Consider the following 18,820-nt stretch of genomic DNA (forward strand, 5'->3'; position numbering starts at 1 on the left):
TCCCTCACCCCATAGTCAAGCAACTGAGAAGTCCCACTCATTTTTCCTCCTCCCCATCTAACGATTTCACCTGTATTTTTTCCATGGATGCTATTGGAAGGTCCAGGCTACCATCAATTTATAAAGATTCTTCAAATTAGCTCTCCTTTGAACACTCATAAGTGCTGGTCCACCACTGCAGCCAGAATACTGTTTTTAAAACTTGAATCTGCAAATGTCATGCCACTTTTTGAAAGTATCTGTTTTATGTCTTGCTCTACCAATGGAATGTAGTCTGTTTTGTTCAGGCATATCATCAGTGTTCTGTATGTGTTCATTAAATGATAAATGACAAGACGAAAAATCAAAGTTGATTATTTTTTACCGTGCACAAATTTATTTTTCTGTGACATGTAGGTAATGACTTCGCCAATATAAGACATCATTGAGAAGTTTATAGTTGACATGGCCAGAGCTTATAAATAATATCACACAGTATAAGTTGTGTGCTAAATACAAGAAATTATTTCCTCTGATAGACCATACTAATCTACCTGGCTCAACTCTCTGTATACATAAAAGGGCAGAGAAGAAAAGTTGACTATGACCCAGTCCATTAATCATGTATTTCCTGAGTGTCTACTAGGTGCCAGACAGGATGGTCTATCCAGTGGAGGACAATGAAAGTCAAAGCCTCTGGTAACTATGAGCTATAGCAGAATATGGCAAATGCAGAAAGGTATGTAAGACGTAGGGGGCAGGGGTGTAAGAGAGAAGAGTAGAGTCTAATTTAGCCAAGGAAATGAAAGAAATCCTATTTGGGGTGGGAAGCTTCTGAAAATTTTAAAGGAGGGCAGAATTTATTTGGACAGAAACTTGTGAGAAAGTATTTCTAGTGAAAAGAATAGTCGGAATGAGGATTAATCTGGCATAATGTAATCGGCACTGTTGCCATGACTCCTTAGAGGTGTTGGAGGCCTTGGTTTAGGGGATGGTGATCAGAAATGGCCAAGATAGAAATGGCCAAGATAACATGGAAACACTGGAGCTACAAGTTTATGGGCTGGGAGGTGGGGAAAAAAACCACGAGGAACAAAAAAACGGGATGCTCAGTGTCTCCCAGCCCAGAAGATGCCAGCACTAGTAAGGGAAACAAGGAAGCAAGCAGGAGACTATGGGTTTAGGGGTCCTGAACACAAGGAGGAAGAGAGAGCAGAGTTTCTAACCCAGTGAAGTACAGGTGTCTATAAGACATCCAGGCAGAGCTGGAAACGGGAGGGTGAGGTTTGAGAAGACAATCAGGAGAGCTTGGCTAAACTTCAACATTCCTACCAAATTATCTTGCGTTATCAAACTTTGAGTTCACCATCCATAAATTTTATCTAAAGAGCATTCTGGGATCTTGGTATAAGTTGGATTACTCGTATAAATCTTCACATTTCTCTTACAACTAACCTTTCTAATGTTCAAAGTCTACTGAATCAATTAACAATTGTTTTCCATTAACAGTTTCTTAAAGGTTTATTCAGTCTTGCCCTTGCAGCCCGGCTGCTGTCCAAAACTTAATGCTGAGAATTCTCATTGGGCTACAGAGGGAATAAGTCTAACTACTGATGCCTTCTTGTTGGACAAATTATTTCATTTTGAAATTGTATAGCAAAAGAACAACAATAGCGTATCGGTTCCACTCTTAAATAAATAAGGGGTTATTTTGCTGCTGAAAGTTTTCATTCAAATGACTGATCAGATCTCACATGTCTGTTTAAAAATGTCTGACTTAGGTCGTTACAAAATGACAGACTGTGATAAACTACATGATAGTTGGGAGTGAGACAATGAGGCATTGTTTACACAGAAGATTGAGTAACTGGTTTAACAAAAGAGATTCTTGGATATCTATTGTATGTACAACTAAGAGATTTACTGGAGCTTTTATAATTTCTGCAAGGCTCTTTTCCAGCCAGCTTCATTAACTTGAAGCAAATCAAATCATGCAGAAATCTGGCTCAGCCAGAAAGAAACCCAGGAAGATATAATATGAAGAAAAACAGACACGGGATGATAAGGTTTAGAATCTTTGGCATTTTTCATAAACATTTTGTTTGAAGATTATTAAATTACAACTCGGAGAGAAAAAAATAGTAAAACTTGCTATTAAATCAGGTCTTTACCTCAACTTTTCTTTACAATACATATACATATATATTAAATATATAAAACTGCACAAAGTATGTGTCAATAAAATACAGTCTTTACAACTTAAATATCATCCGAACAGAAAGATATTTGCATGCATTTTATATATGCATAAAACCAGGTTTTTACTTGGGGGGGGTACTATGAAATGGTGAGGTTGGCAGGAATCAGATATTCTTCAAGATGACTTGGGGTGGTGCTTTTCTAGGAATGGGGTTCTGAGATATATATGCATTCTGTGTAGCTTATCTTGCTCAAGAACAAAAGATTAATTTGGATTGCTGAGTTATTTTTACTTTCTGCTCAAAAATGCAGGCGAATAAAGTGATTATGACAATCAGGTAAAGTAGCCATATTCATTAGTTAGTCCCTTGCTCCTCAGCCTTCATTTGTCTTTTTTTTTTTTTCAAGATTTTATTATTCATGAAAGACACAGAGAGAAAGGCAGAGACATAGGCAGAGGGAGAAGCAGGCTCCCTGTGGGGAGCCCGACGCGGGACTCGATCCCAGGATCACGCCCTGAACCAAAGGCAGACACTCAACCACTGAGCCACTAAGGTGCCCCTTCATTTATCTAAGTACTCTCAGAATTCATTCACTCATCCCCCTCTTTCTGAAACTGTAATATTGACATTTTATTTTGGAAATAAGCAAAGTCAAGTCAGAAGAAATGGCATTTTTTAAGGCAACCAAATATTCTCATGAAACCTTCACTTTTTGGATGAGTGGTCCCTTCAGGACCTTCTTGGGGCTTCCACTGCCAGCAATAGACCATGATATGGGCTGGTATCCAGCACCGGGGGAGCTGACTGCAATTGTCCATACACATTTTCAATAATCATGGCGGAAGGGCTCCCAAAGACCTGGGCTAATCCTGGTAAATATTTTTAAAAATCTATTTATAAAAGACACTAGTTGGGGAGGTGATGGCTACCAGAGACTCATTAACTCAGAGAAACGAACTGACTCACATGAACAATAATCTGAAAGGAGTGTGCAAACAGTAATGGAAATAACTGCATCTTAAGGAGAATCTGTTGGGGGTACGAAGACAAGTTCAAAGTCACTCTTGAATCCAGGTGGTCTCCTGGCCACTCTCGAGGAGGCCGTTCAGAACCCCAGCAGCCTGGCTTTACCTCTTATTTGAGAAGGGACCTCAGTCTTCCGCAGTCACTAGATTGTTTCCTTTTGACTGGCTGGCCCGCTAGCTAAGCAACTAGCACACCCATGCGTGTGGATGTGCACACATGCGTGTGTGCATCGGCGCATGTGGAGAAGCGGGGAGGGTACATGGAGGGCTCCGTACAGCACCCATTTCAGAATGACACCATGGGTACCACCACTTGAACAGAGATAGTGTTGGTCTTATCAACCAAATAGGGAATCGGGTGCTGGTGTCCACGGTTGGTGCATGTCCTAGAGAGCGCTGCGCTTCTTCCGAAGGGGGCTCTGGCTGCTGCACAGTTTCAGTTCTGCGTACTGCACCTGTGAAAACAAACAGACGGGCCGCTGGCGGTGAGGTAACCCTAGCTCACCATCGTGTGTGTTAATGGCTCCCCAAGGACAGACGGAGGCAAAGGAAGGAAGGTTCAAAGGTAATGAATCATTTTCTAAACACAGGAACATGGAGGGATTAATTGCAGGAAGGATTTGAGAAGTCATGCATCATTTCTTGAAACCAAAATATTAAAAGCAGATTTTTCTAATGAGATGCATGGGTTTTGTACCTGCTCTCAGCACCGCCAGATAATTTTAGTTGTGTGCGTGCCCATTTCCCACCACAAGTATGCTTAATAGTGGCCTCTTGGGAATGTTTATCTTAGTATATGATACAGCAACTCACTAAGAAATATTCATTTAAAAGTCTCTAAAATTTGGGGGAAAAAATCCCTGCAAATCATATACATTTATTTTGCCAGGGAGAGAAAAAAAAAATGTTGAAACTGATACTGACCACAGAGTTAAATAGATTTCGCTTAAAAATGAATTTCATTTACAATGTAATGGCTAAAACATCTGTGATAAATATGAGCACTCGGGAAGTCCCCAGTGGCAAACTGTCTATTGTGTTATTTGGAAGTGCTCTTGCTGGTACACCGAGAATTTTGCTGGCGGACTGTGTATCTTCCTTGAATGCTCTTTGGTCGCATCCCTCTCTATTCATGTCAACTGGCCACTCTGAGGGCTGGTGCCTGGACTCTGTAGAGACAAACCTTGTGGTGGGGTGTGCTCAGTGGTGATTTCCTTTCTTTGAGGACGAACTCAGATTGCAACTCGAATGATGGTACATCGCACGCTCATTGCTCTGGTGTGTGGGTTTTCATTGGCTGACCGTGGAATGGCTTCATTTAAAGTATTGTATTACAGACCACATGCTGACTGTCTTTTAGCATTTGTGCCAAACTCCCCAAGGACACCATGCCCCATCACATATGTTGAGCTATACTTTTGTCAAAAGCAGATACATGCAAAAGGCACCCTTTCCTTAGAGTGTTTGGTAAAGGTCCCCTAGGGGAGCAGGGGATGACATACCTGTCAATCTTCAATGCAAAACAAACAGGGGCCAGGTTACTATTTTATAATCATGGAATGCAAATGTTAACGAGTAACTTCTAATGCACAGAATGCATTTCATAGCTAATTATATCATAAAATGGAGGTTAAAGAAAAACAACATCATGGACTCTATCTTAACCTCTAGAACTCAGAGTGAAGGGGAAAAAAACCCTAGGTCTTTTCAGGCCCGAGTCACTGCAATCTGCACAGAGCCACTGGGAACCACTTCTGTGTCAGTGGCCCAAAGATGAAAATCGATACTTGATTTGGATTCTCTCAGATAATAAAGGGCTGTGCCTTTGATCATCATGTTGATATCTCACACCATGGTCTCCCCATCTCCCTTTTCTATGATCTCTATTCTCCTTTCGAGAAATCATTGCCTGCCCTCCTTCCTTTGGATTTATAGCAGCCTGATCTGCAGGGGCCTGGCTCAGGCTACTCTACAGGACTTTCTGGTATTGTTGCCTGGTTTAATCTCTATGCGTCCACAGAAACCAGATGCCGCTGGACCGAATGACCATTACCTGTGATAATACTTCTGATCGATCTCCATTTATTTCCTGCCATCTCTGCCTCTATGTGTATGAGAGTAGGTAGGAGCCTTGCCCCCAGCATCCCTAAATCATCAGAGGGAAAGGACAGAAGGGAAGCCTGCGACATAATTGGGGCAAGCAAGAATAAAAAGAATAATCCTCTTGTCCCCTACTTCCCCTAAAATGCCTGCCAGCCGGAAGAGGAGGAAAAGAAGCAACCCTCCCCTAGCTTGGGCTCTCCCACTCTCCCACTCACTGGGCCCATCTTATCCTCTTCGGGGAGGCAAGTGATCAGAAAACAGACAAACGCCATTGCACTATACCCACACAGTATGGGTTCCAGATCATTCTTAAGTAGCCCTTTCTTGGGGTAATTTTCCATAATCATCTCATGCTCTGGACAAAGGTTTTCCTGTCACCTCCCTGCAAGCCAGGCCGCTTTAAAGATTTTCTGATTCGTTATCTCAATTACCCACACACTGCCCTGTGCTCCTCTGGCTCTGGGGCTGGCCAAACTTCAGCGCCGGGGTCCCCGCTGGTGGTGACCATTCATTACGTACCTTTTGAACATCAGATGGTACCCTGGAGAGGAAGTCTAGCAGCTCATTATTGTCGATGGCATAGGGATTTCGAAGTTTCTTCGTAAATTTATTTATGCCTGAAAAATAGAAGCACTGAGAAATCTCTTTGTCTGTCTGTCTGTCTGTATCTTTAAAAACTCTCCTGACTGGGGAATGGGGGAGGTTCAGAAGTAAAAATTAGCGTAAAACAATTACTAGACCTCAAGTCACACACATGTCTCTGTCATGCGGAACCATTCACAAATGCCTTTTCTGGAAGGAAAGGGGGGGTGGTTCTGTTGGACAGGAGCTCTGCCTTCTTCAACTGTGAAAATCCCATTACAATCCCAGCAGCAGGGCAGCAGAAACACACACTAAAACCGTGGTGCGCACTGGCTTCTCTGGACTACACTGATTAACAGCCTCCTCTGCTAGGAAAACAAACGTCCCAGATGGGAAAAGGCCTTCATTAGTCCCAACAAGTCTCTGCTTGGGGGCCCTGGACCAAATGGAGCCGTGGGAGGTGGAGGGCGGGAGTTGCTTTTTTGTTGTTAAAAAGAAACTGCAGAAATCTCTCTGCCTGACTCCAGCTTATTTTCACAGGTTTCTCTTCTCTTGCTGCAGAACAGTACTTGACATGTTGATTGTACTTTGATGCTGCAGGAAACTGTGAAAAGTTATTATTGGAAATTATCTTACTATGGCTGCTAACTTAATTTATGGACTGTGACGCTGGTGCGTGGGTTTGTCTCGTCGTCATTGGAGTCCCTGCTAATTTAGGCCAGGGACAGTGGTAATTAGAGGGGGTTCAGTGTTTAGGGCATCTGTGACGGCTGCACCTTGGGGGTGCGGGCATGCCCTGGGCGAGCTCTGCCTGTGGTTTTCTCACCAGAGGGATGTACCTCTCAGCCACTCTTGCCTCCTCCTCTGTTCCTCAGAGCTGCTGGCAAGAGCTCGTGAGCTGTTGTCTTTCCCCAAGGGTCAACTCTTCTTCCTGCTGAGTTTTCCAAGCAGAAAGACTAAAAGTGGTGGGCTTCTGAAGTCTTGCCACAGAGCGCATGCTTAGTGAGGATTATGTCTGAAGGCTGGGTCCATCCCAATGATGCTGAATGAATCCTCACCTCAGATGAACCCTGACTCTTACCTCAAGGCCAGGGTAACAGTTAACGGTTTGACAGCCCCCAGCCCATAAAAGCTTTGATGTTTTTCTTCATTAAATAGTCTTTTGCTTTGGTCTAAGGACAGAAGTTCCTGTGTGACATTATACCCAACACAAGGCCAGCCTCTAGTCATTTCTGCAGAGGGTCAGATTTACATCAGCTTTGCAAATGGGAGCCGGCCATTGTTTATGAGTAAAATGGTGGCCTGGTGTTTGGGCTGGGGAAGCCTCCTCCCAAATGATTCTTTATCTCTCAAGTCAAAGCTGCACTGTGCCTTTCTTCCCTCTACCCCCCACAGCAAGCTTCATGTTTCTAGCTAAAATTTCCCCCGGCATTCCTTTAAACTAAAATACTCTCACTGTGTTATTCTAAAGACACTTAATTGTAGCATGGGCTTTTTGGCAAAAGAAAACAGACAAGGCAAAATGATGAAGGGAGACAAAGACTTATTGAGGAAAGATATATCTTCTATTGTTAATTATATATAGTGTGCGCATCTGGAGTCTTTACAATGAACAGCAAGGCAGGGATAATCTCACAGCCGATCAAAACACGGCATTCTTAGTCACTGAGAAGATTATAAACCTGCACAGTAGCTCAAATGCACGAATAAGGGCAGAAGTAGCCCACAATGCACTGAGATTGTCTGTTTGAAAAACTTAGAATAAAAATTATAAGGCACTCAGATTGCATGCTTCAAAAGCACACCTTATCTTTTTTTTTTTTTTTAACGTTGTTAAATGTCAGTAATTCTGCATTATGATCTTTTGTGTGAAACCAAGTGTCAACAGGGGTTCATGAACTCCTGGGTCATCACTATGGGGCCATGGGGCAAGGAACGAGGGTTATGGATCACAAATAGCTGGGCCCCAGCTGCAGCATCACCCATGTATTATCTGTGTAGTTTCAGGCAAACCACTTGACCTTCCCGTGCCTCAGATTTCTTACATCAAAATCTGAATAATAAAGACCTATCCTATGTAGTTTCCCAGGTTGATGAGAGAATCACATTGGACAATGTAAGCGCAAGGATTCCGTAATCTGAAGTTCCAAAATGATGAAGGGCTACCATCATTACTCTAGATGTTAACAAGCCAAAAAACAAAGGGGTGTGGTGAGAGAAGAATCCTTATAGTGTGAGGCATGTGAGCACACACCCAAATCTGGAAGTTGTACTTTATTAGTAGCACGATGGATATACCTTTAGGTATTTTTAACCCAAATACAGAAAGGCAGAGGGCCTATTTGCTGTGAATTTTAATTTTTTAGCACACACAAAGAAATGGGATCCAAACACCAAAGGATAATATTTGAGAAAGATACTACCATTTAATAGTCCCAGATCCAGACTGAATGGATCAGTGGAGTGGAATGAGCAATCTAGTAGAATCAATCAATCTATCTATCTATCTATCTATCTATCTATCTCTTGGAGAAAGTTGGAAAAATTGCATGACTTTTTTGCATGTATGGTCACAGGTGAATACACACTTGAAACAGAATTAAAACAGTATTTTTCAGATACTTATATGAGTGCCTGGAATGCAGCCCTGACCTCAGTACACTGGTGGGGATGGGTGAGGTGGGGCAGAGGGTCCTTGATTGCCCATGTATCAAACACTACAGCTCACCACATAAAAGACACAGTGTCATCAAATGGAAATACAAAGTTAAATAAGTCATGGGTCTTCTTTTCAAGTAGCCCAAAATCTAGCTTAGGGAGCTCACATCTACCTTGGAACAACAGAAGTACCTCATATCATAACAGAAGCATCTATAGTGAAGAACAGAATGAAAGGAATATGGGAAACCTTTCAAAAGGGGCAGAAAACCCACATGGGATTTAATCCTAAAATGTACCTTGCTTTCTAGAAATACATCAAATAGGTGATCAAAATTCAGTAGATATGGTTTCCTTCAGAAAATGTTAAATATCCCTCTTAAACTACTTCTCACATCTTTTTCAAAATCTACACTCCCACACAAGAGAGGTGGGTGGTAGGCTCAAAAGAAATGCCATCCCTATAGACCACAGGTATGAAACATGCAGACTCATTAAATATTTGACAAGTACTTATTAAAGAACTACTACCTATATGTAGCTTCTCTAGGAATTATACATTAAAGAAGAAAGAAAAATGTCTCACCCTTCAAAAGCTTACAATGAAGTCGGTGAGTTAAGGAATATTCCTTATGGCCATTTTGAAATTAGGCTGCTTTTCAGAGGCTTATGGTAAATAATTCTGGTACTTAATAAGTATTCCTATAAAAATATTATTTGGGTATATAGAATATGGAAATATAGAACATACAGTTAAGTAATTTTGTTCCAAAGGGTTAAAAATAGTGGACCAAAAAAAAAAATCTTAGGATCTTAACTCAATGAAAATGAGTAACTCAGAATAAGAAATGATCTTCTGATCCTTAATAAAGTTGAAAGGAACACTAGAAATTGAAGACATATGAAGTCAGAAGACTTTACATGAGAAAGTCTCTGCCAAGGATACAATCATATAGGAGATATGCAAAGGAATGTCCTGGGTTCATGCTAGCTAATAACTAATTTGTATCAGAAAAGAAGAAGTCCTGATAGAACTGCCGAGTATATTCCATGATGGCATGGCAGGTTTTACTCGATGAGGCAATAGATCATGTGTTTATTGTCAAGGATTTTGACTACATTATATATAGTGAACTCAACAATAATCTATAAGCCCCTGTCCAGAGCAGAAAACCAAAGAACTAGACACAGAAAACAAAGCTTGAAGGATTACTGTCAGCTCGGGAGAACATAAGAGACTCCATGCTATTTAATAATTTCACCTATAAACTGAAATAAATAGAGCTATCTCTCATTAATTAGATGCTAAAAGTTGGTGTTGGAAAGCTGCCAAGATCTTGGAGGATAAGATCAGAAGTCAAAGCAATTTTGGATAAACAGAAAGAGGAATTGGAATTCCAACACTGATGATCAAATAAGGAAACAGTACAGTCTTCTTTGTGGAGGGAAAGATGCAGAAAAGCAAGTCAAGTATGCACCAGAAATGAGGAGGAAATCATGAGAAACAGTGTTTGACAAGCTGACCATGCATTCAACTTATACCAGCTTAAAAATGAACACAATGTTGGCCAAATGATTACAGTAATTTTGAATCATGTTCTGATTAGGATCAGACAACAGCTTTAAAGATCTGTTTTTTAAATATGATCAGTAAATGGATTTGGAAACTAATTCTTAATGAAAGACCATTAAGAAAGAGTGAGATTATTCAGTCTATATGGATAATGTTTAGTACGTAAGGTATTCAGGGAGATACTTTTACAAAATGTTCCTTCCTGATCAATGGATCCTGAAGAGCTTTATGTTCTCTTTCTAAGGGTCTATGGACCAATGTGCTAGCATTGTTGAAAAATAGAGAAACAAACAAAGGTTAAATATGGATAGAAGACTTTGCCCAAGACTGAGTGTCGTTGAGGCTTAAAATAGACCCCTACAGAGGGAAATCAGAATACCTTTTTCTTCTTGGGCTTGCTATGAAAGAGAGATACTTCTTTATATGGGATTTTCACTTCTTGGACAAAACAGACAACCAGTGGCTTATGTTCTCTCAAAATCACTCCACTTCTGAAGTTTAATGAGTTATTCTATTTTTTAGATGTCTACATTTGGCTTTCCTTGTCAGCAGGATTCTACTCCTGTGGATTCTCTTTGAAAAGGTCTACACTTAATGGTTTTAGAAAGGTTGTAGCTTTTATCTGACATAAAGCTCTCAGGCTTTTGCTTAAAGGTAAATGCACCTTATTGCAGTCACTTGTATGGATAACTTCTCTGAACACCTCAACACCTGAGGATCCCTAGAAAGGAATAGCTATGGTTGAGAACTCAGCAGTAGTCATAGGAGCCAAGGAATGGAAAACTGTGACTGGCAGACTCTTATGGAAAAGGGTTGTTTGTTTCTCCCGCAATTAATTTACTGCAATGTATGCTCCTTCTATCAACCCAGAGCCCACCCAGCAACAGACACAAATATTCACAAAGCTGCTTGTCTTCTATCCAACTGCTAGCTTGAGTAGTAAATCAAGTCATGGCACTTATTTCAAGTTTGAGATTTTTGTTTCTACTTTTTTAAAGCAGCTAAACTTTATATAGCACACCATTTACCCTGCTAAATTATAGCTTCCTCTTCTTTCAGGCACTGGTTAGGGAGTAACCACCTCCCTTCCTTTCTACTGCTTCTGGATTTAAGAATTGGGTTAGGTTATTTTTCCTCCAGGAGAGATGAAGTGTCAGAAGCAACCTGGCTGTGGCCAGATCTACTTTTACATAATATAAAGGGTGAGATGCAGGTGTTGGCTCACTGTTTGAATAACAGTGTTTCCTGAAAATTACCGGGCCACGGCAATATATTATCCAAGGGTATTTATGACTATGGAAGCCCAAAGGGAAATCTCATGCACGATCACATTTTTATTTGATTGCAATTATGCAAGAGGCCTATAAATATCTACACTGATCGTTCACGCAACTGGCCTTTTCAGGGAGGTCTTGGAAGTTTTTTTCCCAAAATGCCTCCCTTAATCTCATGTTTAATTGCCTACAAGAGCACATTTAAAGTTTATAGTCGCACTTTACAAATGAGTAATTGGTTCTTACCTGAAACTGACTGCCAGCAAAAGGATCATGCCAGACTTACCCCAGATTAAAATGATGTACCGGAGTGGAATAAAATACAAAGTGATGGTGGCCACTGCCAGGATCAGACAGGCCAGGAACGAAAGGAATGGGACCGTCCAGTTAAATGTGCTGCAGACAAAGCACATAAATGTCATTTTCTCTGATGCTCTACACATTCTCTTGCTGTGTTTATTTCTTAGTTACACAAATGAAAAAGGTCTACTGGAAAAGTCTCTCTAAAAACCTGGAGAGAGATATCTGCCAAACTGGGGACTGCAAAACCTTCACTGAGGTCCTGAGGGTTAGGTCCCAAGACCAACTGCCAGCCAACTTCTCAAGGTCGTGGTGACTTTGCCTTCCTGGAACTGATAGTGTTTAAGGGAAGACTCTGGCTCTCACAAGCAATGAAAGACCATAGTGTTGTCATGATGGCTCCATGCATGGAGATCTTCAAAATGAAAGGTTAGTGAGGTCACTTCAAAGTCAACATTATTCTCTCAATGAAGACATGGTTGCCAGTAAATATTTAGAAAATGGAGGATATTATTAAGGTGCTCTGATGCTTTTTTTTTCCTTTTTGAGACAGAGAGTATGCAAGTTGGGGGGGGGGGGCGTGTAGAGCAGCAGAGGGAGAGAGAAAAAGAATCTCAAATAGGCTCCATGCTCAATGCAGAGCTCCATGAGGGGTTCCATCTCAGGGCCCTGTGATGACAACCTGACCTGAAATCGAGAATCTGACGCTTAACTGACTAAGCCATCCAGGTATCTCAACTTTTGTGTTTTCTAATAACTTATCTTTAGAACTTTCAGACTCACTGACTCCAGAAGGTTACCCTGAAATGGGCTGAGGACATTTGACTACAAACCATTATGCCACCAACCCATAGATAATGCAGGTTATACGACCACATGTTATTTTCATGAGGCCCCTGGATCCTTTCAGTATATGCATTGCCTCCTTGACTTATGTGCAAATGGAGATCCAGAACATGGGATGTAGATTTGAACAAACAGTGGAAACACTTTCATGGTCCTAGAAAATGATCTGTAAATCCCATGTCCTTTGGAGAGCCCATGAGAGACTCTGGCCCTTCTTCTTCCTGGTCTTTAGCTTCACTTACATGATTATCTATTGACCCTGGGCCTTGTGCTAAGGATATAAAGGGGTAAAAGATTTGTCTCTTTGTTTTTTGTGTGTTGTTTGTGTGAATGTGTGGTAGGGGTGGGGAGGCTAACATATAATAGCTACTGGACACTTTATTGTGCCATTGTGCTAATATCTTTTTTTAAGATTTATTTATTTATTCATAAGAGACAGACACACAGAGAGAGAGAGAGAGAGAGAGAGAGAAAGGCAGAGACATCGGCTGAGGGAGAAGCAGGCTCCTCGCAGGGAGCCTGATGCAGGACTTGATCCCAGATCTTGGGATCACACCCTGAGTTGAAGGCAGATGCTCAACCATTGAGCCACCCAGGTGTCCCTTTGCGCTAATATTTTTCATGTCATGATGGTCACCACAATTCTCCTGAGTAAAGATTATCCTCATTTTACACATGAGCAAATTGAGGCTGAGAGAAATTTATTTTGTTTTGTAAATAACCACAATTCCACAAAGAGTCTTAGAAAAACCCAGTCACCTCACCCTCTTATTATAGACTATAAACATTTTTAATCTTTGCCCATAGAAAGGTACATGTGAATTTCTTGCTTTTTAAAACTATAAGCAAATTTAAACACCTTTTAACATGTATGCTCATCATTTTAATTGTTTCGTAAGCGATTTCCAGCTGATTTCTTCGTTAGGTGCCAGAATTTGGGAAAGTGCTTAAGAAAACGGATGTTTAAGCATACTGACATCGGTTTGAGTTCAAGCTCCATCTCTAATAAGCTACAAGAAAGCGATTTAATCAACCTGCACCAACTTCTGCTCTGCAAAATGTGGAGAAGAAGAATACCCCTGTCATAGAGTTCTGCCAAAGTTAAATAAGAACTTGCATTTAAGGTAGCTAGCACATTCTGGTTTTAGCACATTATAAAAACTGAAAAAACAGAAAGCAGTTATGATTTGTCTATTGTGCCTTAAGCTGTTTTGCTCGACTTTTTCCTCAGTGATTTAAAATACCTCTTTGGATACCAAAGAAATCAGTCCTTTGTCATATTTGTCACAGTGTTTTTCTAATGTGTTGCTTTGTCTTTTTTTAATCTGGTTTATAAATTTTTAAATATAAAATTATATATTTTACATGACCAACTTTATCAATGTTTTCCCTTGCTGATTTCTAGATTTGGTAGCACTTACCAAAGACTTCCCTAGTCTAGTAACTTGATACCAACAAACTGAATAATTGATATTCTCCCTACTCCTTCCTCATGCCTTTTTCTAGGCTATTCTAAATTTACATATATATATATATATATATATATATATATATATATATATATATATATATGGGTCCATTTCTTACTACTTTCTTCTGTAGTAAAACTTTTAGTTGAATGTTTTGGAGGGCAATTTCATGCTTGTAGAAATGTTATTCAGACTCCCTGAATGCTCCAAATTATGCCATGGCAGGAAGTTTAATCTACAGATCTCTTTGCACAGGGATGCAGGGGCAATGCATGAATGTCACAGTAATGGTTGCTAGTACTTACAAAAGGAAATAGCATCAATTTCCTTAATAGCACAATATCTAAATAAAGGGAAAAATCTAAATAGATGTCTACTTCGTAGTATCATGCAGATTTTTGTTTTGTTCAATTCAGCATTTATTAAGCATCTACTATATACACAGAGCTAGGTAACCTTTATTCTCTCTTTTTCTGAGCATACAGTTGCAAGTGTATATATCTTTAAAAAAAACAATGAAATAATAAAAAGGGCACCCACACAAACTCCCTTACCCCTCAACACACAGGCTCAAAGCTAGGTAAGTGAAAGACAGTGAAAAAATAAATTGCATAAATAAATGTGGGTATGTGTCACATATATGCATATATATGTCTTTATTAATAAATTTACACATGTACAAAAACCACACATAGAGGTTTTTAAACTGAAAAAACCCTCTGATGGATATACTCTAAAATGTTAATGGTAATTCAATAGGATGGACAGAAGGGGAAGAAAAGGAAGTAGAGAGAATAAAGGAGAGCTTTCTGTTTGGTTACTTTTATCATGGATGTGCACCATATTTACAATAAAAATAAAAACAAAATTAAGATATCATGAAATCAACCAATTAAAATTAAAATAAATAAGTAAAACCAAATATCAACTTTTATGCTCTAATTTTTTGGTTTTTTTGTTTTTGGAAAACAGAGACATAGTAGCAGATCCTGGGTACAAATCAATGGCTAGGTACCAAAATTAAGAAGGTTCCTGACTGGGAAGACAAAATAAGTTAACACTTTATATTAGGCTGTAAACTCTAGGGTAACAACTAAAAGAATAGCAAAAGAGTTGAGCAGCCCGGATGGCTCAGCGGTTTAGTGCCACCTTCGGCCCAGGGCCTGATCCTGGAGACCTGGGATAGAGTCCCACGTCCGGCTCCCTGCATGGAGCCTGCTTCTCCCTCTGCCTCTCTCTCTCTGTGTCTCTCATGAATAAATACATAAAATCTTAAAAAAAAAAAAAAAAAGAGTGCTTACACTCTGATAAAAAATACAGACAAGAAAACAAAACAGAACAAGGACAAAGAAAACAATAAAAGCCACAAATTTAAATCTAAATATATTAATAACCACACTAAATTTAAATGGACTACTAAGATTTTATCTAATCTTAAAGGAAGTAATGACACCAGGCTTATGTAAACTCTTCCAGATAGTGATAAAGAGAGAACACTCCCATCTGTTGTATGAGGCTAGAATAATCTTCTTTCCATTAAGAATTTAAGAACAGAAAATTATAGCTCAACTCTCACTGATGATCACACCCAAAGCTCCAAAAATCCTATGCAAAGTAATAGTAAATAAAATATAGCAATATGTGAAGAGAGTGTGTAGCATGGCAAAGTTGGGTTTATTCAATAGGTACAAGATTGCCTTAAAATTTAAAAATGAAAAAGAATAATAGACCACATTAGCAAAAATAAAGGAGAAAAAAAAATATCATCCCAATGAAATCAGGAAAAACGTTTGACAAAACTCACATGCACGATAAAAATTCTTAGTAAACTAAGAATAAAGGGGAACTTCTTTAATCTGACAAAGCGTCTTTACAAATGACTATTGCAAATATCATTCCTAGGGTAAAAAGTTAAAAGTTTTTTTCTCTGATATCTAAATGTTCACCAATACCAATTCTGTTCGACATGGTATGGAGCTGCTAGCCAGTATAATGAAGCAAGAAAACATAGAAAAATGTATAAGGATTAGAAAATAAGGAAGAAAAAATTATTCCTAGATAAAATGGTTATGCAATAGAAAATCTAGAACAATAATCTTCAGATAAAAATTAAGATAACTAAATTTCCCAAAATTTATAGATACAAAGTGAATGCAGGAAAAATGTATTCACTTTTATACTCTAGTAACGAACACGTAGAAAATTAAATATTTAAAAAAGAGGCTATTTGAAATATCATGAAACAAATCAAATATTTAGGAATATACCTCACAAAAATGTGTCAAACTTTCATACATAAAACTCTAATACAATATTGAAATAAATTCAAAATGACCTAGACAGACTAGATTAGTAAACTTAAAATATTATCAAGATACCAATTACTTTCCAATTAATGCAATCTTTATAAAGATCTCAACAGTTGTTTGTGTGTACAAGTGTGGGATGTGTCATGTGTATTAGTGCTGAGTGCTAGAAATGAAGATGTGTATAGATACTGTCACAAACACCCTGTCAGTTTTGCTCTCCAACAGCCAAGTCAGCTACCTCTTGTGTTTTCCTCTCAGCAACCCACAATTTTAGTGGAAAGTGTTTAAACGGCTCTTTTTTTTTTTTTACAAAAAGGAAGACACTTGCTTTTTAATTTTTTTTTAATTTAAGACACAGAAAGCCAAGGCAGTTTGCCAAAAATAATATTCATAATAGTCAATATTCTTAAGTGAGTAATACATGCCATCCACTAGTCTGAGCTCTTCATATACACTAATTCATTTAATTCTTTCCAAAATATGATGAAGTAGGAATAATTATTACTCCCATTCTACAAATGAGGACTCTGACTCATAAAAGTTAAATAACTGGCACCAATACTCTCAGTATGTGACAGAATTGGGACATGAATTCAGAAAGTCAGTTCAAGAGCCCACTCTCACTACCTCTATAGTAGGCACTTTAGAAAATGTAAAAAGGTGCATTTTTGTTCATTTAATTTATTCAATACTCCTTTTTATACTGAGGGCTTAGTTCAAAGACATTACACTGTAATTCCCCTAATACTCAAGAACTTACTAGACCTTCTCTCCATTAACATGGAATATCTTGGGCTGGTTTCCACAGAACATCCAAAGTTTAAAAACCCTGGTAAATCTAAGCTTTCCATCTCAAAATCAAACACTTTGTTATACATTTGCACAGGCTTCCCTAGTTTTCTTGATTTAAGAGTTCCCTGAGTTCCTAAGAAAGGAATACCTGACATGAACAGTAATGAGACAAATGAGCCAAACCTTTAATTAGTGGAAAAAAATTCAACGAATCCCCTTCCTTCATTCAACCATTCAGGCTTACTGACATGTCCTAAGAATATCATTTTCAAAGTTCCAAAGCACTAAACAAAAATTATTGTGACCACAACCAGTAAAGGTAAAGGGCTCCATCCTATAGATCTTCCCCCAAATGGGTGTCCTGCTAGTTGACCTTTATGCCCATGGAGCTTTGATTTTCCTCACTTCCCAAGGTAGGACAAATAAAATCTTCTGACTCTTCTACTCATGGAAACAGAAATGACTGATCATATAATCTTACAGATTATTCTTTTGTAATGAACCCCACGTGATGCTTTTGTTCATGAAGCATGGTTTCTACACCAGCTGGTGAACCTGTTCCTCACACCTTGTGTCTGGCCTTTTCCTTGGTCTTTCTGCCTTCATTCTTTGTTCCTTTTGACATATTACTCTCAGAGTAAACACCAGGTGTGTCAGTCTGTCACTCCTCATGTCCTCACTGTGATTCAAGATGCACTCACCTCCCTCCTCATCTTTACTGCCTAGTATTTCTCAACGTCTTTCCCATCCAGAGAAGTTCTACTTCTTGAACTATTCTTTTTTTTTTTAATTTTTATTTATTTATGATAGTCACACACAGAGAGAGAGAGAGAGGCAGAGACACAGGCAGAGGGAGAAGCAGGCTCCATGCCGGGAGCCCGACGTGGGATTCGATCCCGGGTCTCCAGGATCACGCCCTGGGCCAAAGGCAGGCGCCAAACCGCTGCGCCACCCAGGGATCCCGAGAAGTTCTACTTCTGATGAATGTGCCTTCCAGACCTTACTCTGGAACATTTGCAGGAATGATTTCCCTGTCTTAGGTTTCTGATTATCTCCTCCTCTGTGAGACTTCCCTAACCACTCAAAGATACAAGTGTTGAGGCCAACACTCCATAATGAGAGGACATATGAAATATAGCACCCTCTGACCATCCAGCCTGCTGTCTGAGATAATATAGATGCTACACATTCAATTAATGCTTGGGTCTGTTATATACACACATTTGAAATTTGTATAATATGAGAGAAGGTAACTAAAGAAAGTAAAGAGGAGAAAAAGAAGATTTAGCTTGTGCCATGTAAATGCAATACAATTGGGGTCTTCTGGGTCAGTAACTGGAAAGCCTTGCTCTGAGTGTTTCATGAAAGCTTACTCATTTACTAGTTGCCAGAAGTTGGGGAAAAGTTTTCCTGGTCCTTCACCACTGAATTACAATGGAATTCCAACAGAGTTACACATGCCACCCCACTTGAATACCCAGCAGGAACTTTCAGATCACTGCAGTAATGAATGGCCAAAGAATTAATAGGAGTGGAGCCTTATGGGCCTTCCTTCCTGTGCTGCAGCTGGGCAGAACAGTACTCTGTTCATGGCTGAAAATACGTCTCAGACATGGCCACCACAGCTGTGCCCAACACAGCTGTCCCTCAGACGCACTGGAGAGATGGGGGCCTGTTTCAATCTCCCTGCCTTCTGCTGTCATCAGACA

General features: G+C 39.5%; 1 protein-coding gene across 11 annotated transcripts in view; it reads right to left on the reverse strand.

Moving 5' to 3' along the window:
• Positions 1 to 353: 353 nt before the first annotated feature.
• The window catches only part of MCTP2 (multiple C2 and transmembrane domain containing 2), a 245,082-nt gene continuing 226,615 nt past the window's right edge, over positions 354 to 18,820 (reverse strand). For all 11 annotated transcript variants that reach the window (XM_038532734.1, XM_038532731.1, XM_038532739.1 and 8 more), the window contains 3 exons: positions 11,682 to 11,791; positions 5,828 to 5,925; positions 354 to 3,660 (listed from right to left, as the gene is read on the reverse strand). In XM_038532734.1, coding sequence (XP_038388662.1) covers positions 3,592 to 3,660; positions 5,828 to 5,925; positions 11,682 to 11,791 — 277 coding nt within the window. In that variant the 3' untranslated portion in view covers positions 354 to 3,591. The remainder of the gene's footprint in view (positions 3,661 to 5,827; positions 5,926 to 11,681; positions 11,792 to 18,820) is intronic.

Source organism: Canis lupus, chromosome 3 (assembly GCF_011100685.1).
Source record: "Canis lupus familiaris isolate Mischka breed German Shepherd chromosome 3, alternate assembly UU_Cfam_GSD_1.0, whole genome shotgun sequence".
NCBI classification, from domain to species: domain Eukaryota; kingdom Metazoa; phylum Chordata; class Mammalia; order Carnivora; family Canidae; genus Canis; species Canis lupus.